The sequence below is a fragment of the Canis lupus genome, chromosome 25, assembly GCF_011100685.1.
Source record: "Canis lupus familiaris isolate Mischka breed German Shepherd chromosome 25, alternate assembly UU_Cfam_GSD_1.0, whole genome shotgun sequence".
NCBI lineage: Eukaryota > Metazoa > Chordata > Mammalia > Carnivora > Canidae > Canis > Canis lupus.
In genome coordinates this window covers 17,086,224-17,111,698 of record NC_049246.1, presented here as the reverse complement: position 1 = coordinate 17,111,698, position 25,475 = coordinate 17,086,224, and the positions used below count along the sequence as shown (strand labels likewise).

At 41.4% G+C, this 25,475-nt stretch overlaps 2 protein-coding genes across 2 annotated transcripts in view; one reads left to right on the top strand and one right to left on the bottom strand.

Moving 5' to 3' along the window:
* The first annotated feature begins 18,819 nt into the window (after positions 1-18,819).
* SAP18 (Sin3A associated protein 18) lies at positions 18,820-25,118 on the top strand. Its single transcript, NM_001252161.1, has 4 exons — positions 18,820-18,998; positions 19,182-19,291; positions 24,515-24,637; positions 24,894-25,118. The coding sequence occupies exons 1-4, from the start codon at positions 18,870-18,872 to the stop codon at positions 25,048-25,050; spliced, it is 519 nt and encodes a 172-aa protein (NP_001239090.1). The 5' UTR covers positions 18,820-18,869; the 3' UTR covers positions 25,051-25,118.
* SKA3 (spindle and kinetochore associated complex subunit 3) overlaps positions 21,736-25,475 on the bottom strand; it is a 29,372-nt gene continuing 25,632 nt past the window's right edge. Inside the window, exon 10 of the mRNA XM_038573491.1 lies at positions 21,736-21,903. The gene's annotated coding sequence lies outside the window, so the exon portion shown is untranslated. The remainder of the gene's footprint in view (positions 21,904-25,475) is intronic.

The window sequence follows — 25,475 nt, the reverse complement described above, 5'->3', positions numbered from 1 at the left end:
TGAGTGGCTAATACACTTGCATAATTTGTGTCAACAGGAGTGTGGAGGGAGGTGGTTCCCACCCTTAGGGAGGATTTGGAGGGGTCAGGATGTCCGTGGAGGCAGTCACGGTGGAAACAGCAAGAGAACTGGAGTTAGAAGTGGGGCCTGAAAGTGGGATCCCATTGCTGCCATCTCCTGATCAAACTCGAAGGGGTGAGGAGCTGCTTCTCACGGATGAGCGAACACAGTGGTTTCTTGAGGTGGAACCTGCTCCCTGTTGACTCCACCGAGAAGACCATTGAAACGACCACAAAGGATTTAGCCGATAAAGCAGCAGCAGGGTTTGAGAGGATTGACTCCAGTTTTGAAGTTCTACTGTGGGGGAAATGCTATCAAACAGCATTGCACGCTACAGAGCAGTCATTCATGAAAGGAGGAGTCCATCGATGTGGCAAACTTCATTGTTGTCTTACTTCAAGAAACTGCCACAGCCACCCCAGCCTCCAGCGGCCTCCACTCCATCAGTGGGCAGCCATCAGCATGGAGACGGGACCCTCCCCTGGCAAAAGATGTCCACTTGCTGAAAGCTCAGGGGATGGTCAGCATTTCTTAACAATACAGTATTTTAAAATTAAGGTACACACATTGTCTTTCAGACATAATGCACACCTAACACATATAGTATCATGGGAAGCCTGGGTGGCTCAGTGATTGAGCTTCTGCCTTTGGCTTAGGTCATGAACCCGGGGTCCTGGGATCGAGTCCCACGTCACACTCCCCGCGGGGAGCCTGCTTCTCCCTCTGCTTATGTCTCTGCCTCTCTCTCTCTCTCTCTCTCTGTGTCTCATGAATAAACAAATAAAATCTTTTTAATAAAAGGTATAGTATTAGGCAGTCCTGGTGGCACAGCGGTTTAGCACGGCTTCAGCCCAGAGTGTGATCCTGGAGACCCGGGATCAAGTCCCACATCGGGCTCCCTGCATGGAGCCTGCTTCTCCCTCTGTATGTGTCTCTGCCTCTCTCTCTCTGTGTTTATGAATAAATAAATAAAATCTTTAAAAAAAGGAGGTATAGTGCCATGTAAATATAACTTTTATATGTACTGGGAAATTAAAAAACTCATTTGACTCAATTTACCGTGATATGTGCTTTGTTGCAGTGGTGTGGAACTGAATGTGTAATATCTCTGAGGTCTGCCTGTATATTTACTTGTTTGTCACCATGTCTCCCTTCAAAAGATCATAAACTTCACTGGGACAGATTCTTTTTTTTCTGGTTTATTGCACACCCTCAGCCTATACAGAGCCTGAGATGCAGTAAATGTTCAATAATATTTATTGAATGGATGAACTTAATTTTTATGTTCTTTTTCTCTCTTTTTCTTATGAATTCTTCATGCAGTTAAGATACTAGCTCTTTGTCAATATGCTATAAATATTTTCTTAGAATATTTATCTCCAGTTTTTTAACATATTTTCTTACATTATTGCTAATATAGTTTACATACTATATGATAGACTTATTCAGCTTATCATGACCATAGACATTTTCCTGTATCTTTAAAAAATCCTTTGAAATCAGCTGGTAGAAGCAGAAATCTGCTATGCCTGGGCATGTCTTGTGACCCAGAGGAACGTGCTGGATGATTTGTATGAGAAAGAAGGTCTAGGGAAAGAAGGAGTTGGGGGGGCACCTGGCTGGCTCAGCTGGGGGAACATGCAACTCTTGACCTTGGGGTTATGAGTTTGAGCCCTGTGTTGGGCATAGAGGTTACTTAAATAAATACAACTTTAAAACAAAACAAAATGAGGAATTCTGAGAAGAGGAGGCAGATCCAAGGAGTTTCGTTTACTAATTTCCACCCCTTTTAAGGCATGCTTTTTTTCTTCATAACTGATGGCATCTTACAATTACAGCTGACAATGTTTTCCCCCTTTTGGTGGCACATAGAATAACAACATGCCTCACACCTGGCAAGTCTTAGGTTTGTTAAAATACAAAAGAAAGTGGTTAGTCACCTAAGGAGAGTAAGATTGACACCAGAGCATGCAGTTCACCCCTCCTTCCCACTCATCTCATCTCCGTGCCCCTGGACTCATTTTTAATTCAATGGTGATCAGGGGGTGGAAGCTAAAAAATAAAAATGAAGGAGGTGTTCCAAGTGCTCAGGGACAACAGGCACACGAGAGGCACTAGATCTCCTAATACTGCTGCTTGACACCTGGGGAGCTGGAGCAGGCTGCACCCTTGGCCTGGAATATTCCTACATCTTGGCCTACAGGCATTGAGGGACATTGGTGATCTTGACCAAGCAGACCAGCTCATGAGAGTGTTGGAGACCTTCTCTGGAAAGACCTGGGAGATTGTCGGAGGTACCAGATTCCCACCAACATCTTCTAGTGCCCTTAGTGAATAGATCTCTCTCCCTGGGAGAGATTAACTTGAGAAGAGATTATTCAGGGCTTCAAGCGAAGTGCAATGAGTCTCCTCAGAGTTTCTGCTAGCAAGAAATAATCGGTGAGTTTAGAAATTCAGAGCATTCACATCCATCCAAATGCACCCAAATGCCCTCATTACAATGCACAGGGTACCTCCCTATTCCCATAAAGTACCCCAAATTTATAGATCATTTGGCAAGGCTATGGATTCAATGTGTGTTGTAATTCTGCAATCACAGGTTTGACCTTTGGGCCTTTTGGGGACAGTTTACTGGCCCTGAAGCCATAAAAAACAAGAGTTTGAGAGAGGCAGAGACACAGACAGAGGAAGAAGCAGGCTCCATGCAGGGAGCCCGACGTGGGACTCGATCCTGGGTCTCCAGGATCACACCCTGGGCTGAAGGTGGTGCTAAACCGCTAAGACACCCGGGCTGCCCAAAATTAACCTTTTTAGAATCAGCAATTCAGCTCTCTTAATTAGACTCTCTTCCTGTGGAAAGCTCCTGCCCTGCCCATGACCAGTGTTTCTCAATGACTGACCCACAGGCCAACTGCATCAGGCCAACCAGGGAGTTCTCTGAGCCCCACCCCAAACCTACTAAAACATACTCTCTGGAGGCAAACTTGCAAGAAGCCTTAAGTGTATTTTACTATCAACACTGGGAGCAGCCTGTGTTGCTTTCTGAGAGGCTTTTCTTTTCCTTCTAGCTGTGAAATTAAGGTTTTGAGAGTTTATAACTTTTGGAAAGCCCACAGAGCTCACTGACCATGTGTTTATCCAGGTCCCAAGAGCACCCTGCTTCCCCAGAGTGGACACTGGCTCTGTCCAGAGTGGCAGCTTGTGTTGTCAGAAGCCAGTGGGGACGTTCTGCCCACTGGAGGCATCCTAAGCTGGCCAGCCTCCTGCTAAGCCCCCGTGCGTGTATGTGAATACAAAACAGAAAGTTTCCTCTGTCTGGAAGAATGACATGTAGTCCACTATAGGGTTCCAGATGTTATCCAATTATACTGAACCCGTATCCTCAGTAGAAATTATAAATTTACAGTTTCACACCTTATGCCTTAGTAGAGAATAAAATTACGCTGTTACAAATCCATTGGATATTAAAATTCTAAAGATGATGGATATGAAGACAAATATAGCATTATAAATTCTCAGGACTTAACTGTGTTTTCTTTTTTAAGTACAGGTAATTAAAATTTTTTTCAAGATTCTATTTATTTATTCATGAGAGACACAGAGAGAGAGAGAGGCAGAGACACAGGCAGAGGGAGAAGCAGGCTCCACGCAGGGAGCTGGACATGGGACTCGATCCCAGGTCTCCAGGATCACACCCTGGGCCGAAGGCGGCGCTAAACCGCTGAGCCTCAGGGGCTGCCCTAAAATTTAAGCTCATAGAGAACAACAGCGAAAAAACAGAGGCAAGTTATCTTGCCCACCAAGATAGATCAAGCAAAAATTAGATCTGGGACTATGCCTTAAAAGGTCTTTGAACTTAGGGCACCTGGGTGGCTCAGTGGTTGAGCGTCTGCCTTCGGCCCAGGGCGTGATCCTGGAGTCCCAGGATCGAGTCCCATATTGGGCTTCCTGCATGGAGCCTGCTTCTCCCTCTGCCTGTGTATCTGCCTCCCTCTGTGTGTCTCTCATGAATAAATTAATAAAATCTTAAAGAAAAATAAAATTCTTTGAACTTAGAACTGTATAAATGACGAAGAAGAGGTGATGGAGACACTGGTAGCCTTGTACAGAAATTCCGCAGCCTCTTGAATTTCAGAGCTTGTGCTTCCCAAGTCAGAAGCATTAAGCTTTAGTAGTGATTCCCAGTCCTGGCTGCACATCACAGTCCCCTGGGGAGCTAGCTCTAGAGGTGCTGAGGCCCAGGGCTTTCCCTAGAGATTTTGATTCCTGCGTGTGTGTGTGTGTGTGTGTGTTAAGTTTCCCAAGTGATTCTAATGTGTAATCAGGCTCGGAAACTTCCGGTTTAGAGGTTTAAATAAATGCCCCCTAACTGTAACAGGCCCGCACCATTGTTAAGTGATGGGGCCGTCTCCACTGGCTTCAGGGTACTGCTCCTCCGTCCAGCACCGCCAGAAACATTCTGCTCTTTCCTGTCCCGCGACGGTACCGTCCTGGCCCGAAGCCAGTGGAAGTTGTCTGCGTCACCTGGCCTGTAACTCGCTGCCGGCCTGCCTCCTCCCGGAAGCCTCGGATTGTGGTCGATCCTCGGCCTGACAGGCTGCGCCTTCCCTGGGCACACCCCGTGTGCGCCCTCAGTACTGACTTCTCTCCCGGCCAGCAGTTTTGAGATGCCTTCTGCATACAACACAAGCCTACCCGTTTGCTTTTTCTTTCCTTTCCTTGCTCAGGACTTAGGATTTTGAAAGAAACCGATTAAAATGTATATTCTCGGGAACTGGAATTGGTTGCCAATGATGTGAAGCCCCCCAATGAGGAGGCTTCTGAGCAGTGAAAAATTTGCTCCTTCACAGCGGCTTCCTTTAGCAGAAAACGTTACCATTGCAGTAGGTAAGCAAATGCTTCAATTCCGTGACATGTGATATTTTTACAGTATGTCATAACGTTTAGTCTCGGAATAAGACAATGTTATCACCAGCAGGGGGATATTTGTGATGTGGGTATGAATAAGAACACCCCAAGCTATTTCCTTTCTTGTTCAGAACGAGGAATATGAAGTGGATAATCAACCAGGTGGCCAGGGAGTAATGCCCGGCCTGGTGCAGCTGGAGCGGCGTTTGGCCGGCCCCGCGTGTGAAGCCTCTTTCTGCGTCTGCCTCCATCACAGGCTGCCAGGATCCATCAGGGGCGCTGCCCCGACACCAGTCTGGGGCTGCAGGTGGCTGGAGGCAGGTGTGCAGGGTCCACTCTGGTGGCAGCGGCCAGGGTCCTCCGCACTAGTTCTGGGAGATGGTCCTGCCCATTCTGCCCACTGCCCGCCTCGCTGGGCAGTTGCCCATTTTCCAAACCTGACTCCACAGGCTTCTTGGTGGTCTGTGAGTTTTCAAAATTCTTTTCAGTCAATTCCTTTTCTTAAATTGGCCGGAGTCTTTTTTTTTTTTGCATGCATGCATAAGCCTCCCAGCCACTAAAGTTTCCTACACCGATTAAAATCAAATTCAAACTCTTGGGAAGGCCTCCAACAGGTGACTTGGCTCCTGCCCACCAGCTCAGCCTCCTCTGACTCCTTTCTCTGCTCTGTCCTCCCTGCCCCAGCCATCCTGGCTTCTTTTCAGTCTCCAGCACATTCTGTCTGAGGCATCCTAGCCCCACCCCAGAGCTTACCTGCCTGCGACCCTATTTTCCAGATTTTCATCTGACCGCTTCCTTCACCTTCAAGCAGAACTTTTTTTTTTTTTAAGCAGTAGAACTTCAGAGCACATTACCCTATCTGTTTCTCTGCAAAGGTGCCACAATCTGAAGTTTTCTTTGTGTGAATGTGAATGTGCATGCGCGTGCGCATGAGCATGTGGAATCTTTGTTGTTATTCATTTATTTTCGGTCTCCTTGACCCTAAGGTCCCTGTCCATGAGCTCAGAGTTTGTCCGTCTTCACCACCCTGTGCTCAGTACCTAGGACAGTGACAAGCAAGTCATGCAGTAAGTGCTCCCCAAGAGTTCTTTAAGGAAGTGCATTGGTTTCCAGTGTCTCCCTCCCTACTTTTATTTGATCTTCACAATAATCCCATGAAGCAAACGTGTCTTACCATATCCATACTTCAGGGAGGCTGTGAGCCTCGCCTTACAATCAGCAGCTAAAAGGGAAATGACTGGGCTCCTATTAGCTTCGATTTCAGTACTTTTTAATACCCTTATGGAAAACATCTGATACTCTTCACACCATACCATACTTTATAAACATTAAAAAAAAAAAAAAACCTTAGCGAAAAAGTATTACTTTTTCCAAAATGGGAACTTCTTAGAAAAATACCTAAGCACCAAATTCACTCATCACAAGGTCTACAAAAACAATGCCAATTGTACAAGCCATATGTTTTGGGATGGCCGGTTCATTAGATCAAAATAATGACAGCAGATATGGGAAGAAATAAAGGAATTTGAAAACGAAGGGCAAGACCCACATGACTCGCTGATAGGTGGCATACAGAAGATGAAAGAGAGGCATCCAGGTACATATAACTAGTACCTGTTCCTTGGCAGTAATTTGGGACTTTGTTCTGAATCAAGACTTGGTGTACTCCTGGTTTTTGTTTGTTTTTTCATTACCGTAGATAAATTCTGAAGACCATCAAAACTCTGAGTTCTGCCTTTGTGAACCTAATATATGCAGTGTAAGAAAGATCTCATATCAAATGCTTAGCTGCAAAAACAGGTAAGTGGAAGCTTTGTATTAAAGCAAAAGAATATTTTTGCCTGATGACTTCAGATTTTAATGATGGTAGTAGTATTGACCTCATTTTAAATTGTGTCATTTAATAAAATGCAGATACTGGCATTTTGATTATATGGGAATGAAAATAAATTTTGAGATACTTATAAAATTTTTAAAATACATGTAAGTCACAGTAAATGTGCATAATTTTCTACTGTACAACTCTTGTCTGAAAACCAAAAGTGGAATCATGATAAGTACTAGCAGTTAAATTTCACAATTATTTAATGAAATTCACAATACAAATTATACTTACTTTGGTATCAAAGAAGCTTGATTCAGCACATATACTGGTGAATAACCTGAATGTTTATGATTTCCTGCCCTTTATAAGATTGAAACTGCTTGAAAAGATATAAAACGAGCAGTTTCTATTTCAGTGTTTCTTATATGCTTCATAAAAAATTTCTTAAGAAATTTTCTGTCCTTGGGGCATATGGCTGGTTCAGTCTTCGACTCTTGATCTCAGAATTGTCTAAAAATAGCTACAACACTCAAACAGGTATATTTTTATGGAGAAACGACAAAGCACATCAGTGAATTCAAGTTGCAAATTCTGGTCACAATTCTTAATTTTATAACTTTGTAATTCTTGGTTTGTCACCCTACCAGGAAGAATCACTCAGTAGTTTGCTTGATGATGTGATTTTCGAGTATGCTATTGCATCTGCCTTTAGTGGACTTTGAGGTCCCCTGCTATCAGGGTCTCCATGAGTAAGTTAGGCAGTTAGTGCTGTGACTCCTATAGGCTATGGGAGACTATTTAGGAGGTGTTTGCCTAAACATCTAATTACCAGGAACTAGATCAGATACCAAGTAGAACTCACTTAACTTAGGGTTTGAAAGTAGAACAAAATAATATAGTAAAAATTACAGATTTACTTTTTTAATGTAATTGCCATTTTTGCTAATAGATTTTGTTTTTTTTTTCCCCAGGGAGTTGAGAACTCTTTATCTGAATGCAATAGCTATGTTAGTCACTGAAAATTTTTTTTAATATGATTGGAATTTTATTTTTATTTTATTTTTTAGATTTTATTTATTTATTCATGAGACACACACACACACACACACAGAGAGGCGGAGACACAGGCAGAGGGAGAAGCAGGCTACCCGCAGGGAGCCCAATGTGGGACTCCATCCCAGAACCCCGGAATCATGCCCTAAGCCAAAAGCAGACGCTCAACCACTGAGCCACCCAGGCATCCTGAGTTCACTGCAAGATTGAACAGAAAACATGAAGTTTCTATATTTCCCCCTGTCCCCAACCTGTGTAACCTCCTCCACTGTCAACATCCCCCACTAGAACATTTGTTGCAATTGATGAACTTGCATTGGCATAACATTATAACCCAAAGTCTATAGGTTACATGAGGTTCACTCTTGGATATTGTACATTCTATGGGTTCAGACAAATTTATTATAGAATATATCCACCATTATAGCATTGTACAGAATAGTCTCACTGCCCTAAATATCCTTCATGATCTGTGTATTCATCATTTCCTCCTCCCAACCCCTGGGAACCTTTCTCTGTCCTTTCTCTATTTCCCTAGTTTTGCCTTTTCTAGAATTTCATATAGGTGAATCATGTAATATGTAGCCTTTCCAGATTGGCTTCTTTCATCTTGTTATATGTATTTAAGTTTCCTCCATGGCTTTTCATGGCTTGGTAACTCCCTTTTTATTTTTTTAAAAGATTTTATTTATTTATCATAAGAGACACACAGAGAGAGGCAGAGATATAGGCAGAGGGAAGGAGAAGCAGGCTCCATGAAAGGAGCCCCATGTGGGACTCAATTCGGGACTCGGGGATCACACCCTGAGCTGAATGAAGGTAGGCGCTCAACCACCAAGCCACCCAGGTGTCCCTTTTTTCTTTTCTTTTCTTTTTTTTTAAGCATTGAAAAATATTTCATTGTCTGGATTTACTCATTTATCTACTGAAGGATATCGTGGTTGTTTCCAAGTTTTAGCAATTATGAATAAAACTACTATAAACATCCATGAGTAGGTTTTCATGTGGACATAAGTTCTCGATTGCTTTGGGTAAATACCTATGAGCACAACTGCTGGATCCTTTGGAAAGAATATGTTTCATGTTGTAAGAAACTTCCAGACTGTGTTTCAAAGTGGCTTACCATTTTGTAGTCCCACTAGCAGTGAATGAGAATTTTCATTGCTCCACATCCTTGCCAGCATTTGGTGCTGCCTAGTATTTTGGATTTATCTACATAATCAATTATGTCACTGATGAGCTAAAACAGTTCTATTTCTTCCTTCCCAATCTGTATTTCTATAATTTCCTTTTCTTGTCTTATTGCATTAGCTAGGACTTCCAATATGAAATCAAATAAGGGTGGTTTATTCCTTTTTTTAAAGATTTTATTTATTTATTCATGAGACACACAGAGAGAAAGAGAGGCAGGCACACAGGCAGAGGGAGAAGCAGCCTCCATGCAGGGAGCCTGATGTGGGACTCGATCCTGGGTCTCCAGAATCACACCTTGGGCTGAAGGCAGTGCTAAACTGCTGAGCCACCCGGGCTGCCCGGGTAGTTTATTCCTGATCTTTGTAGGAAAGCTTTGATTTCCTCATCATTAAGTATAATATTAGCTGTAAGTTTTTGTAGATGCTCTTTACCAAATCTAGTATACTAAGGGTTTTTATCATAATGGGTATTGGATTTTATACTAAGGGTTTTTATCAATAAATGGGTATTGGATTTTGACAATTGCTTTTACTGCATCTATTGATATGATCATATGATCTTTCTTCTTTAGCCTGTTGATGTGATGGATTACATTAATTAATTTTCAAATGTTAAACCAGCCTTACTTGCCTGGTAAGTAACCCCCACTTGATCATAGTTTATAACTCTTTTTATACATTGTTGGATTTGATTTGCTAATATTTGTTGAGAATTTTTACATCTAGTACGTGAGAAATATCAGTTTGTAGTTTTCCATCCTTGTAGTTTCCTTGTCTGGTTTGGATATTAGGGCAATGACGGGCTCAGAGAGTGAGTTAAGAAGTATTCTCTCTGCTTCTGCTTTCTTTTTTCTTTTTTCTTTTTAATTTTTTATTTATTTATGATAATCACACACAGAGAGAGAGAGAGAGGCAGAGACACAGGCAGAGGGAGAAGCAGGCTCCATGCACCGGGAGCCCGACGTGGGATTCGATCCCGGGTCTCCAGGATCGCGCCCTGGGCCAAAGGCAGGCGCCAAACCGCTGCGCCACCCAGGGATCCCTGCTTCTGCTTTCTTGAAGAGATTGTAGAGATTTGGTATAACTTCCTCTATAAATGTTTGGTAGAATTCACCAGTGAACTCATGTGGGCCTACTGCTTCTGTTTTGGGAGGTTATGAATTATTGGCTCCACTCCTTTGATAGATATAGGGCTATTCACATAATCTATATCTTCTTGTGTGAGTTTTGGTAGATTTGCTTTTTCCATTTTTTATTTTTTTAAAGATTTACTTATTTGAGAGAAAGTGGAGGGGGGAGGGATAGAGGGAAAGGGAGAAAGAGAATCTCAAGCAAACTCCCTGTTGAGTGCAGAGCCTGATGTGGGGCTAGATCTCATGACCCTGAGATCATGACCTGAACCAAAATCAAGAGTCAGATGTCCAACCAACTGCGCCACCCAGATGTCACAGAGAATTACTTTTTAAAACATTACTTTTAATTTCTAAAAGTAAATATGTACTTATTATGAAAAATGTAGGAAATACAAGAGATAGAAATCAGTTATCAATTATCTTCCAACTAGAGAAATTTAATATTTTTTAATATTGCTTTCCAAGATTTTTAAAAAGATTTTGTTTATTTATTCATGAGAGACATAGAGAGAGAGGCAGAGACACAAGCAGAGGGAAAATCAGGCTCCCTGTGGGGACCCCGATGTGGGACTTGAATCCGGATCCCAGGATCACGTCCTGAACCAAAAGCAGATGCTCAACTGCTGAGCCACCCATGTGTCCCTACTTTCCAGGATGTTTGTATGTGTGTACACATTTTAAAAAATATCATTGAATCATTTTATAATATTTCATCATTTTTTAAACCTAAGTGTATTATTAGCATATTTTACTCATTGAGAACTCTTTTTTTTTTTAAAGATTTATTTATTTATTCATTCAGAGAGAGCTAAGAGAGAGGCAGAGACACAGGCAAAGGGAGAAGCAGGCTCCAGGAAGCCCGATGCAGGATTCGATCCTGGGTCTCCAGGATCACCCCCGGGCTGCAGGCGGCGCTGAACCGCTGCGCCACCGAGGCTGCCCTCCTTGAGAACTCTTAATAAATATTTCCTTTATTAAAAATGTTGAACTATATATCTGTTTTTCAGCTTTCTCATTTGTAAAAAAGGTTTCATAATATATACATTTCATAGGATAGTTGTGAAATAAAATAGTGCATACAAAAGATGCAGCTAAGTGCCTAATGTACAGATTGTAAAAAACAAAACAACAAAAATAAAAACAGCCACAAATTCCTCACATCTCTATGTGCATGCCCCTTTGTACGGTGTCTTGGCTGCAACTCTGACCAAGAAGTGAAGTCTATTTCTCTACTTTCTTCATCTTTGTTATGGCCTTGTGACTTGCTCTGACCAACAAAACATGGCAAAAGTGAAGTTGTGTAGCTAATGAGCCAACTCTTCGAGATAGCTTGCACGAGGGAAGCCAGGTGAGATCTGAGCAACTGCCCAGCAGAGCCCAGGCCAAATAAAATGGCTGTTGTCTTAAGTATCTCTGTTTTCAAGTGGTTGTTACACAGCACTAGAAATATACTTGATACAGTGATCAATAAATATGAACTCATATTATGACCATATAAATCTAAAAGGTGAGGGACGCCTGAGTGGCTCAGTGGTTGAGCATCTGCCTTTGACTCAGGGTGTGATCCCAGAGTCCTGGGATCCAGTCCCACATTGGGCTCCATGCAGGGAGCCTGCTTCTCCCTCTGCCTGTGTCTCTGCCTTTCTCTCTCTGTCTCTCATGAATAAATAAATAGTCTTTTTAAAAAAATAAAATAAATCTAAAAGGTGAGAGCATAATACTGAGACGTTGATAGTTAAGCATTTTACAATGTATATAATCATTTAATACATATTCTAGTGTTAGGTATATATAATGGAGGGCTTTAAATTTTATTTATGCTATCATTGTATCAATACTACAAATATATCTATCCACATGCATTTCCTAATCTCAAAGAACTAGTAAATTATTGAAGATCCTTCTTCATGTGCAAACTTGGGATCAGGGCCCAAAGAGCCACCCCTAGTCTCCTAAAATACCACTCTTTCCAGATTTGATAGTTAAATATCTAAGCCAAATACCTTCCATAACTGTTATTTTTTTTCAGATGAATAAACATGCTCTCAGTATTTTGCTGCATATCTATTTGAATATACATGATAATTAGTACATATCTATTTGAATATACATGATAATGAGTTGGCAAAGATTGGTAATGAAGTAATCATGACAGCAATGCTATTTTTTTCATGAAATTTTCATGGAATCAGCTATCCTTCAACAATAGAGGGAATTGATAAGGCCTCTTAATTTGCCCCCTTGCCTCCTCGCAAAAGGAAGTGCATTCTACATGATGATGATTATAATGGGTCACATTTGTTGAATGTCTAGTATACAGCAGACACTGCACCAACTATTTTAGATGCATTTATTCTTCATAAGGAGCTACTTGGTATTTTATTATCCTAAATTATGGATCAGGAATCTGTGACTCAGAACAGTTAAGTGATTCAAGATTAACCAGCTAGCAAGTGACTAAGCTAAAGTTTAAATTTAAGATCTAACTAAATTCGAAGCCCAAGATTTTTCAACCATTAATTAAGCTTTTTAGTTGCCCTCTACAACTTGCTTCTGGTGAACATGTTGTTGACACTGCAGACTCTCGAGGAAGAGGATTCTGTTTAAAAACCATTATCAATCTAATCATTCAAATGCTTAAAATAGAGTGAAAGATAATTCAACTCTCTGAAGAGCCAATGTGCCCTCATTTTGTTCCATTAGCTTAAAATGTATTGTAAATGAGATGGTTCTCCGAACAACCAAGAGGTTGGTTAAAAAGTAGATTCCTGGGGTGCCTGGCTGGCTCAGTCAGTAGAGAATGTGACTCTTGATCTCTGGGTTGTGAGTTCAAGCCCCATGGTGGGTATAGAGATTACTTTAAAAACCTTTAATTTTAAAAAAGTGAATTCCCAAAATCCATACCTTAGAGCACATTTTAGTGAGAACAGTTTAAAAACACTGCTTCACTGGTGGTAGTGTGAGGAACAGCTGAAGGGGTGACACAGAGAGACCAGTTAGGAACATCAGGACTGGTTCATGGCAGCACTGCTTTTAGTGCTAATGCCAAACAGGAATGTATGCTCATTTGCAAAAATATGTTTTTTAGCATAGTATAAAGCAGTGGATCTTCTAAGTAGTAATTTTATTGCCTGTAGGCTTGATTTTTCTAGGAATGGTTATGGAAATTTACAGATCTTTTCCACTCTTGGTAAGAAGCAGATGCTTTAGTGAGAGTATTTACATACACTTCTTTCTGAAAAAAGAACCCATAAATATTGTGATTATAAATATCATACACCTAGTCTCCCACAGATGCACCTGAAGGAATTTGAAAAGGTTCAATGACCCTCCAAAATATCCAAATTTACAACCCACAACTTTTGTAAAAGGGATCATAAAATTTTATGGAAAATATATTCCAGAGGGGGCCTGGAGGGCACAGTTGGTTAAATGTCTGACTCTTGGTTTCAGCTCAGGTCATGATCTGAGGGCCCTGGGATTGAGCCCTGTGTCAGGTTCTGTGCTCAATGTGGAGTCTGCTTGAGATGCATTCTCCTTCTGCCTTTCCCTCTGCCCCTCCTGCTCATGCTCTCTCTCAAATAAATAAATGAAATCTTAAAAAAAGAAAGAAAAGTAATTCCATTTAATCTCTCCTAGAAACACAGTTTGTACCTGTTGAATATGTTTTCTTGCCATCAGAAAGCTGTATTTCTGGAACACCTGGTTGGCTCAGTGGTTGAGCATCTGCCTTTGGTTCAGGTCTTGATCCCGGGGTCCTGGGATCGAGTTCCGCATCAGGCTCCCTGCAGGGAGTCTGCTTCTCCCTCTGCCTGTGTCTCTGCCTCTCTCTTTGTGTCTTGCATAAGTAAAAAATAAAATCTTCAAAAGAAAAAACATTCCTTCTGAATCTCAGCAGTAAAAGCCCTGGACTTGTAGTGACTGGAGTATATTCTGTAAAACTTCACATTTTACATATTTCTAATTTTTTAATTAGGGCAATCTACTTTCCCCCTGATTCAAAATCCCAGAACATGTTAAAGAGTGAGAAAAGCACAGGTGGAGAAAGTTTGGTGACTTATTTTCACAGTTCTCACACACCAAGTGTTCATTCTTTCAAAAAACATTTATTGTAAAATATGTATAACATGAAATTTATCATTTTAACAATTTTTTAGGTGTACAATTCAGTGGCAGGAAGTATATTCAGAATGTGGTGCAGTCATCATCATTGTTCGTTTCCAGAATTTTTTCAGTGTCGCAAATATTTTAACAAAATACCATTTCGTTAAACAGTAATTCCCCATTCTTCTTTTCTCCTGGGCCCAAGTAACCTGTATTCTACTTTTCAGTCTCTCTGAATTTGCCTATTATAGGTGCCTCATTTAAGTGGAACTATACAATGTTTGCTCTGTTGTGTCTGGCTTATTTCACTTGGCATAATGTTTTCAAGGTTTATCCTTGTTGGCATGTATCAGTACTTCGTTCACTTTTAAGACTGAATAATATTTTATTATATGTTTATCAATTGAGAGACATTTGGTTGTTTTCTCTTTTTGACTATTGTGACTAGTGCTATTATGAACATTGGTACAAATACCTGTTGGAGTCCCTGCTTTCAATTCTTTGGGGGCATATACCTAGAAGTGTAATACTCATGAGTGTCAATTCTAAAGAGAAAGAGAAAGGATGCATATACTTAAATATTATAATTTGTGTTCAGGGCTGGACCTAGAAGCCCAAGTAGGTGGATTGAGGGATGCTGAAAATCTACCTTAACTTCTAAACTATACCTGCAGTTCCACTGCCTCAAGGTATCAGAAAATTCCATTTTGATGAGGGCTGGTCATTTGGAAAGGTCCAAAGGAGAGCTTATTCATAAGAAAGGAAACCTCCCCTGTAATACTAATACCAATAACACGTTGTGAGGTTCTTCATTTTCCCAGTTTCAATGTTTTCCTTTTAATTGATTGGAGTGCCCTCATGTGTCTGTATTTTTAGGCTATGGAATTTTTGAAAAAGGTTTGATATTAGAATCATGGAGAGTGAGAAGGATGGGGAAATAGATGATGGGGATTAAGCATCACACCTGTCCTGTATGAGCAGTGGGTAATATATGGAAGTGTTGAATCACTATACTGTATGCCTGAAACTAATATTTCTCTGTATGTTAACTGGAATTAAAATAAAAACTTAAATAAAAAATAAATTTAAATTTAAAAATAGAATCATAAACTGGGGAGGAAATTTAAATACCTTTTTAAAAACCTGAGTATTGACTAGAGGACCCATCTCTAGGCAGTTAAAAATTTTTTTAAACACAGATCTAAATCACACACCCAAGAGTATTTAAAATGAATAGCTACAATGTGGCCAGTGAAAAAATGACACCCTCTCTAGTGAGAAAGACTACTTACTAGTCCCTTAGAAGCTCCCTGGATGCCCTTCAAAAATTGCATTACCCCAGCTTACTCCCAGAGGTAACACTATACTGAATTTAGTGTCAATCATTGCCTGGCTTCTCTTTATAATTTTACCACTTAGTGTTTGTTTCCCTAAACAGTATCTGGGGGAAGGAGGAGAGAAATTTCCTATTTTTAAACTTCCCAAAATTGAATCCTATTGTATGTATTGTTCTGTGACTTGTCTTTTTAAGTCTAGCTTTTAAGCATGTTGATTCCTATTTTCAAATTTTTATGGAATTTCAGTTTATGAATATACTCTTGATAGATATTCATGTTTTTCTAGTTATTGAGAATAAATGTTTGAACATTGTTCAACATGTCGCCTGCTGCTCATGTGTAACAATTTCTCTGGGTATACAAATATGAGTGGAAGAGCTGGATCATATGGTGTGCATGTCTTTCACATCGTCTTTCTAGGTAACACCAATATTTCCACAATGATGAGAGTGGTCTGTAAGAATTCCATTTTCTCCACATCCTTGCCCATAAATGATTGCTTGATTTTTACATTTTGGCCAATCTGGGTGAAATGTTTTTTTTTTTTTTAATTTTTATTTATTTACTTATGATAGTCACAGAGAGAGAGAGAGAGGCACAGAGACACAGGCAGAGGGAGAAGCAGGCTCCATGCATCAGGAGCTTGATATGGGATTCGATCCCGGGTCTCCAGGATCGCGCCCTGGGCCAAAGGCAGGCGCCAAACCGCTGCGCCACCCAGGGATCCCGAAATGTTATCTTATTGCGGTTTAAATGTGCATTTCTATGATTATTCATGAGGTTGGACATCTTTTCATATGTTTACACATAATTTGTGTTTCCTCTTCTATGAAATGCCTATCATGACTTGTGCCCATTTTTCTATTGGATTGTTTGTATTTTTTTGTATCAATTGATATGTCTGGGGGGGGAGCTTTTTTAATAGCAAACAATAGTCATACAGAAGAGTGTAAAACATAAACATACTGCTTAAAGAGTAATTTAAAAACTGTGTGGGCAGCCCGGGTGGCTCAGCGGTTTAGCGCCACCTTCAGCCCAGGGCGTGACCCTGGAAACCCTGGATCGAGTCCCACGTCCGGCTCCCTGCATGGAGCCTGCTTCTCCCTCTGCCTGTGTCTCTGCCTCTCTCTCTCTCCTGTGTATTCTCATGAATAAATAAATAAAATCTTAAAAAAAAAAAAAAAACTGTGTAACCACCACAAACATAAAAGAATGTTGCCAACACTTCAGAAACACCTCCTCTGCACTCCCCCACCCCATCAGTCTTTTCTCAGACGTAATTACCATTCTGATTTTTTTTTAATTTTATTTATTTATAAAATTAAGAGGCAGACGCTCAACTGCTGAGCCACCCAGGCGTCCCACCATTCTGACTTCTGTTAGTGATTCATCACTTTTTTTTTCTATAGTCTTATCACTTGGGAATGCACCCTGAACAGTATTGTTTAGTATCGCCTGCTTTTGAACGTTATAAAAATGGATTCACACAGCACATTAATGCTATTTCACATTGTTGTAGTTTCATGTAGCTGTAGTTTGTTCATTTTTGTTGTTGTATAGTATTCCATTGCTGTTTGGTACTTGTTTCTGTACAGTGCACCACGATTCACTTAGTTAATGTACTCGTGATGGAAATGGGGTTTTGTTCTTATGAACAATATTAAGAACATTCTTAACAATACACTGGATACACTTGAGCAAGGTCTTCTCTAGAGTATATACCAAGCAGCGGGATTGTTAGATCTAAAGTATACACATCTTCGACTTTACTAAATAATCCTAAACTACTTTCCAAAGTGGGTACCAAAGTGGGTATACCAATCTGCTTTCACCACGAGTATTAGAAAATGCCCATCAGTCCACCAACAAATGTCAAATTTTTGCTTTGTTAGTGAGTGTAGTTTGTTACAAACCAATCACTATGTTTTTTTTTTTTTTTTTAAGATTTTATTTATTCATGAGAGACACACACACAGAGAGAGAGAGAGAGAGGCAGAGACACAGGCAGAGGGAGAAGCAGGCTCCATGCAGGGAGCCCGACGGGGGACTCGATCCAGGGTCTCCAGGATCACAACCTGGGCTGAAGGCGGCGCTAAACTACTGGGCCACCGCGGCTGCCCAATACATTTTATTTTTTTAAATTACACTTCAGTGTTTGGGGTACAAGTAAATACATGGCATAGTAATTTTTAAAAGATTTTTTATTATTTATTTATTCATGAAAGACAGAGAGAGAAGCAGAGACACAGGCAGAGGGAGAAGCAGGCTCCATGCAGGGATCCCGACTTGGACTTGATCCCGGGTCTCCAGGATCACGCCCCGGGCTGAAGGCGGCGCTAAACGGCTGAGCCACCCGGGCTGCCCGGCTCTATGGTTTTCATGCAATCTCTGACTAGTAAGGAGCTTGAGCATCTCATGGTTATTAGCCATGTGGGTTTCTTCATTTTAAAAGCACTTTTCGGTTATTTTACCCATCTTCCATTGGGTTGTCTGTTCTTTAATAAAAGCTATGGGACACTAGCTTTTGTCAATCACCTGCATCATGGAAATTTTTTACCACTCTGTGGTTTTTCTTTCTTGATGATGTATTTTAAGGTCAGGCCTCGTGGCTTTACTTTTTTTTCGATTTAAATCTCGTCAGGTTCACCGATCTCTGGCTCCACGCCTTTTGTATCACGTATCCCAACGCACTGATCCTGAAGCGCGTTCACGCTACGCCACAAAGTTCTCGTCCTGCTGTTCACACGCGGGTCCCTGGCCCACCGCGTGCGGAGGCGCCCGTCACCCTCCCGCGGTACAGACGGCTGACGATTTCGCGAGCACACACTGCAGCACCGTCTTCCCCTCCATTTCGCAGCCTCTTCCGTCTTCCCTCTGGCGTCCGGTTCCCATCCAGGTCTTCCTTTATTCCAGAGTTTGATGCTCCGCTGACTCACTGATCCCCTGTACCACTCTCGAGTCCTTCGTTTGCGAACATTCACTACGCGGGAACAATGCCCCGCCGGCTTGTTTGTCCCGCGAACAACTGGCGGTCACTTCCTCAGCCTCCGAACACCCACAGCGACACGATCCCTCAGAAACCCCGCCCCGCGGACGCCAACGCCCGCCTTTTTCCTGAGGACGCAACACGCAGGCGTGGCCGGGCCCGGGCTCACGCGCCGCACAACGAACTGCGCCTGCGCCAGCAAACGCCCCGCCCCTCCTCCCCGGTCCTCTATAAAGCCTCGAGCTTCTCCTCGCGAGAGACTCCGTTCTCATGCTCGCTGCGGGGGTCGGAGGTCAGAGCGAGCGTCTCGCGGGCCGTAGGAGGAAGATGGCGGTGGAGTCGCGCGTTACCCAGGAGGAAATTAAGAAGGAGCCGGAGAAACCGATCGATCGGGAGAAAGTATGGGATCCGGAGAGAGGTGGAGGTGGGCCCGGCGGGGCGGAGAGCGCGGCCTGCGTGCAGGAAGCGGCAGTGTTTGCTCCCCGGGCTGTAAGAGGCCGCGACGCCTCCGGAGGGAAAGGGAGCCCCGGACCCGAGCCGCTTTCTTTAACTTCTGCCCTCCTTTTCCTCCTCTGCTCCCAGACGTGCCCGCTGCTGCTGCGTGTTTTCACCACCAATAACGGCCGCCACCACCGAATGGACGAGTTTTCCCGCGGAAACGTGCCGTCCAGCGAGCTCCAGATCTACACTTGGTGAGAGCGCGGGGTCCGCGGGGGCGGGACCCGGGGGGTGGTCGGGCATTAACACAGTAATTCCCTCCGTGGCTCCGCTTCCTCCCCTTCCGGGTCCTTGGGCCCGGCTCTCAGAAAGTTGGAAGTTTTAGTTGTTAGGTAAAAGGGGATTCTCCCATCTTGTAATACAATTAAGCTTCATGTTCAAACTTTTGGGTTGTGAAGAACTGACGCACCCAGGATTGCTATCACTGTTGTGGCTGCTTGGTATAAAAATACACGTAGATAAATAAAATGCAGTAGCTGCCCTGAAGGGGCCCGTAGTCAACTAAATGGTACTAGAATTACATAGTAAAGTAAATCCTCAAGAGCATTTCTGTGAAATATTAAGCCTTCAATGCTATAGTATTAAAAAAGGAAATCAGCAAAAACCCAACTGATTTCTGATCTGGTGCTTAATGGAAAAGCTTTTAATGTGTGTTTCGTGAAGACCTGCCCCTGAATGTTTATGTGTACCTTCTCTACCCCTAAGTCTTTCTTAGGGCCATTACATGTTGTAAGCATATTTTTAGAGCTGCATATGTTTCCTTAGTTTGACATCATAATGGCTGTGTAGTAGCAGTAAAAAGTTAAGTGTTAAATATATATCTTTATTATATAACGTTAAATTTGCTATTATAATTCTTAAATGTATGATTCAGTTGCATCAGTTATATTCGCATTGTGCAACTATTACCTATTACCAAAACTTTTTCCCCCTCCTTGGCAGAAGTTACCCAGTAAGCAGTAATTTTCCATTCCTTTCTTCCCCGATAGACTCTAATCTAGTTTATATCTATATGAATTTGCCCAGTCTAGGTATTTCACACAAGTGTTGTGTTTGGCTTATTTCAGTGTGACATTTACAAGGTTCATCCATGTTGTAGCACATTCTTTTTTATGTGCACACAACTTCATTTTTTTTTTATGGCTTAATATTTTAATGTATGGATATACCACGTTTTGTCTGTCCACTTTTCTGTTGATAGGTACTTGAGTTTCCATTTTTTTGGCTTTTGTGAATAATGTTGCTATGAACCTGGGTATGCACATATCGTTTGAATCCTTTTGGGTATATTCCCAGAAATAGGATTGCTGGATCATAACATTATTACATGTTTAACTTTTTAAGGAATAAGGAAATAACAAGCTGGTTTTCACAGCAGCTGCACCATTTTACAGCCCCAGAGAGTGTGTAATTTTAAACTGTGAGTCCAGCACTCACTCCTTTAAAGACTGGGACCGTAATTGTCTTTGTGTTGGTATTGGTTAAAGTTATGTAATATGATTTTAGTTCAGCATCATTCCAGGATAAAAGCTCCAGGAAGGTTGATTTAACTTACAAGAAAGAACTGTTACTAATGTATTGATGAAAACTCTGTTCGGGATTGAAGTGTATACTTCTCCAGGCATCAGAGTTCTATTTGCTAGGTGCTGTGCTTAGATTTTGAGGGTATGAAGTAAAGAAGGTACTGCCCCTCCACGCAGTCAGCTCAGCCTACTGGAGAAAGCAGATGAATAAATGCTAATTAGGTAAGACTTAAGGGTGAAGATAGCAGAGTGAGATTGTTCCAAAGATCCTTTACTCCTAATCCAGAAAAAAAATTACGTAAAAATTCTGCCCAAAACTGTCCTATCCCTAAACTGCAACCAAATAAGGAAAAGCAACTTATGTTATACCTTAAAATGATGGTCAAAGACAAAAATTCTGAAAGACTTGTGGTTGGTGTGACAGCACAGAGTCCTGCCCCCTTTTCCAGAAACAGTACTGAAGGAAGATTAGTTAACAAATCTTGGGAATTCTCAATTTGTAGAAGTAGACTGTAGGACTGAATAGGCAGCCCTAAGATAAGTCTAAGAAAAAGGAGTGAAGTCCAGAGGAGCCTAGCAGAAGTCAGTTGAGTTTGCCAAAGTTCAAGGCACTGTGTGGAGTTGGAGGAACAAGCCAGACACCACAGGAGTGGTAAATCTCCCTTGCTCGGGTGGTCATTAAACAGGTTATTGAAAGGGAAGTAATTAGGTAGCTATATCAGGGTTTAGCTAGAAAAATGGAACCAGTCGGAGATCTGTATGAAGAGATTGATTGCAGAGAATTGGCTCACATAATTATGAGGGCTGCCTAGATAACTAAGTCCCTAATCTATGGGGTGAGCTATAAGGAAGGGCCAGGCTAGAACAAACTCTCAAACAAGAGCTAAGACTGCTCACAGCAGCCTGAATTTTTTTTAGAGAAGCTGCACTCTGCTCTTAAGGTCTTTTCAACTACTTGAATCAGGCCTATTCAGATTTTCTGGGATCATTTAAATTTAAAGCCAACTAGTTATAGACTTGGACTACACACACAAAATACCTTATAGCAACACCTCCATTAGTGTGATTGAGTAACAGACTGTATTGACACACAGAATTGCAAAATTGACACACAAAACAGCCTCACGGTCGCTTAGCAAAGACTTCAGCCCCAAGAGAGCTCTCGCGTTCTTCGTGTAGTCAAGTTTTGGACCAGTGGTCAGAAAGCAACACTCGCACTCCCAGCTGTTGGTCTGGGGAGATGAGCCTCAGGTTGGAAGCTTGTAGGAGAGTCACTGGCAGAACTGAAAACAGATGTAAACCAAATTCTGCAAGTTTGTGCGGAACAAGATGACGTGGCACATATTTTTAGAAAGGAAGAAAGCACGTACGCATCATAAGTACAGAGGTGTACTAGGGAATACCTGATGCGGGATAGTTAACATCAGAATGTCAGGTTAAAAATCAGCCTTGCCTCCGACTCCACGAGGACAGAGTTAAAACAGCTGGGGAATTGTTGCAGAAGAGGCTAGAACTCTGACAGAATCTCACAGACAAAAATAGCCACAAAATTAGGAGGTGATAGGCAAAACTAAATCTTATCTGGGATTTTATAATTCATTCAATTTTACTTGTTTCTTTTGTTAAATTCGGGTTTTATTAAAAATACGTATAATATTTGAAGTATGAATCTATGAATTATATTTTTGTATTGTAACCTCAGGATATGTAATATGCTTGATAATCTTGTTTTTTTTTTTTTTTTTTTCCCCCCGTAGCATTGTGTATATGTACGGAAAGATGCCTACAATGATGTTAACATCACTGCTTCTTTCTGGTTGATGAGATTTGGGGTACAGTTTGTTAAATTTTTGTAAATATGGCTTTCCCCCTCTTCAAGTAATGTGAACACGTGTCAAATGAGAAAGGCAGTCATGCACAGCTTCTCACCCCTTTGTTGTATGGCCGCCTAGAGTGACCTGCGGCCTGGAAGGTTTTCTTGGTTTGGTTTTTTTTTTTGAAAAGAGATAAAGAGGCCTTGCATCCTGTGCTGAGCATATGGCTTTGGGAGTATCTTTCCCTGTTCCGGGTTTAATGTGTTCTTTGTTCTGCCTGAGTGACATTGTATGGCACCTGACCTGCAGTGACTGTTCTGTGGGATTTTTTACTTGCAGCAAAAGAATGGAGCATGTAGACTATCTAGGCATTAATAATGTATGTATTAGCTACAGGGTGAGACCTGCTGGCCATGGGGGACCCACACTCCCATGAAGCTGGTCTTGCACTGTCTTTTTGTAGAGCAAGTAAAGCATTTATCCCTCTGTTGTCTGTGTGAGTTGAATCTGTGTTAGCAGCCCCAACACCTGCAAACTAATGCAGTAGGTTGATGTCCTGGGACCAGGACCGCTGCCCCTGGTGGAATGCATTGTTGTGCTCTTGTTATCCTAGCCACGTGATTGGACTCCTCCTCTGGAGGTGGGAACAGGTGTCACTTGTGTGACAAAAGTTTTATACAGAAACTTAAAAATTGAGATGGAGATAAGTCAAGGGCAACATACACAGTTAAATAATGAGGTAGAAAGAAAGCAGTGACAGTGGGGAATGGAGAAAACGATTGATATGTATTTAGGAGGTAGAAACAACAGGATGGAGATGGTTTAAGTGGCCTGCATGCCACTGTGGAGCTCAAGGCAGGGCTTGAACTCAACCTTGAGATCAAGAGTCAGATGCTCAACTGACTGAGCCACCCAGACACCCCGGTGATGGTAGTTTTGATGGTTCTATGAAAGAGCCAGGACATGTTTTGGGGTGAATACTCTTCAAGAGTGTCTTAGTGTCCCTTGTTTCATTTTATAGCCTTGCATAGGCAACGGTTATTTCAGTTCCACAGCATCCATTTCATTCTCCCAGTTGTTGTGAAAGAAAACTATAAAAATTTATGGGATCCCTGGGTGGTGCAGCGGTTTGGCGCCTGCCTTTGGCCCAGGGCGTGATCCTGGAGACCCGGGATCGAATCCCATGTTGGGCTCCCGGTGCATGGAGCCTGCTTCTCCCTCTGCCTGTGTCTCTGCCTCTCTCTCTCTCTCTGTGACTATCATAAATAAAAAAAAATAAAAAAAAAAAATTTACACTATTACAGTTCGTTACTATTTTCAAGGTGCTAATATTTTGAAAGATTTTTCCAGGTTGTGCTGTATTAGCACAAAGGACTACGTTAAGTTCTGGGTTCATATAAATATTTGCAGGGCAAGAATATTATTGTGAAAGGAACCTTGCTTAATCCTAAAGAAAATGTAATGGTTCATTGGTTCAGTGGCTCTGTCTACTGTGAAACTCTTAAGATCCATCTTAGAAGGAAAAAAAATACATCTTTATGAAAATGCTTTCCTATCCTTGATTCTAACATGTGTTGCAACTTTAGACATGAAGAAATGTGGAAAAGTACATGCTTTACAAATAAGGGAATACAATTAATTTAATTAATTTTGACTACTCCTAAAGAGTTAATCACTAGACCAGTAAGATTGCTACCTAGCAACAAAAGATAGCAGGTGTAATCCCTGCATTCCCTTTGGGCACTAAATTGTCTGACTTCATCAAAATTTCAGTCGTTATAGGGGCAGAGAGGATTATTAGCTTTAAAATTAAGTCTAGGGGCACCTAGCTGGCTCGGGTAGAGCATGCGACTCAACCTCAGCATTTTGAGTTTGGGGTCCCCCTCCTATGTTGTATGTTGAGATTACTTAAACTCTTTTAAAAAAATAAATAAATAATAAAATGGACTCAAGTATAAGACCTTGACAGCTACAATTCTAACAGGTTGCAATTCAGACACACAGTTAACTCGTTATATGTTAATATTATTACTATACTGTTGATTAATCAAATGTAATGTTTTCTTTTAAAAAAATTCAGGATGGATGCAACATTGAAAGAACTGACTAGTTTAGTAAAAGAAGTCTACCCAGAAGCTAGAAAGAAGGGCACACACTTCAATTTTGCAATTGTTTTTACAGATCCTAAAAGGCCTGGCTATCGGTAGGTAATTTTTAATTTTTAATTCTTATAATTACTTTGGTTTTTATATGTTTTAATTGATAGGGATAATCCCTTTTAATGAACCTCTTTAGTTGGAATATAAATATTATTAATATCTGGGCTAGCTTAATGTAGTAATTAATTTTTAACAGTGCCATAAGATAATGGAGCAAATCCAGTCCTATGTTTACTTTGCAGTGCATATTTAGTTTCATTGGTTTGTGATCCATTAACAGTTGGGTCTCCTTTTCTGCAGAGTAAAGGAGATTGGCAGCACCATGTCTGGGAGGAAGGGGACTGATGACTCCATGACCCTGCAGTCACAGAAGTTCCAAATAGGAGACTATCTGGACATAGCAATCACACCTCCAAATCGGGCACCACCTCCTTCAGGGCGCATGAGACCATATTAAGTTTTATTTACTATTTCTTGAATTATTTTTCAATCAGTTATGTAAAATAAATTCTTTTTCCTTCCCTCATCATTGCCATTAAGCCTTTAAAATCTAAACATATTGTAATGCGTCTATTTAGGAATTAGATTTGGCTATGCTGTGGTATGGATATTAATAGAAAGTCCATAGTTTTGGGTCCTTCCATAAGATACGAAGAGAAGTGCTCTTAGCATCCTGTGTAAAACTATTGTTAAATATATGTGTGCAATCAACTGGAGTGTGAAAGTTCATGAAGGCATGAGAACAGGGTTTGATTTAGTATTTGGGGTTTAAGCTGAATAGTGGAGGATGGTATGTTTAAGCCTATATGGGGCAGAGTGAGAAAGCCATGGAATTAAATAGAGTGTGAGTTTGTGGTCTGTTGCCTACAGTTAGAACAAGGG

Coding starts and splice junctions, on each gene's coding strand:
- SAP18 (NM_001252161.1), top strand. CDS start 18,870: ATGCTCGCTGCGGGGGTCGGAGGTCAGAGCGAGCGTCTCGCGGGCCGT. Junction 18,999..19,181: donor AACCGATCGATCGGGAGAAA/GTATGGGATCCG, acceptor CTCTGCTCCCAG/ACGTGCCCGCTGCTGCTGCG. Junction 19,292..24,514: donor GAGCTCCAGATCTACACTTG/GTGAGAGCGCGG, acceptor AAAAAAATTCAG/GATGGATGCAACATTGAAAG.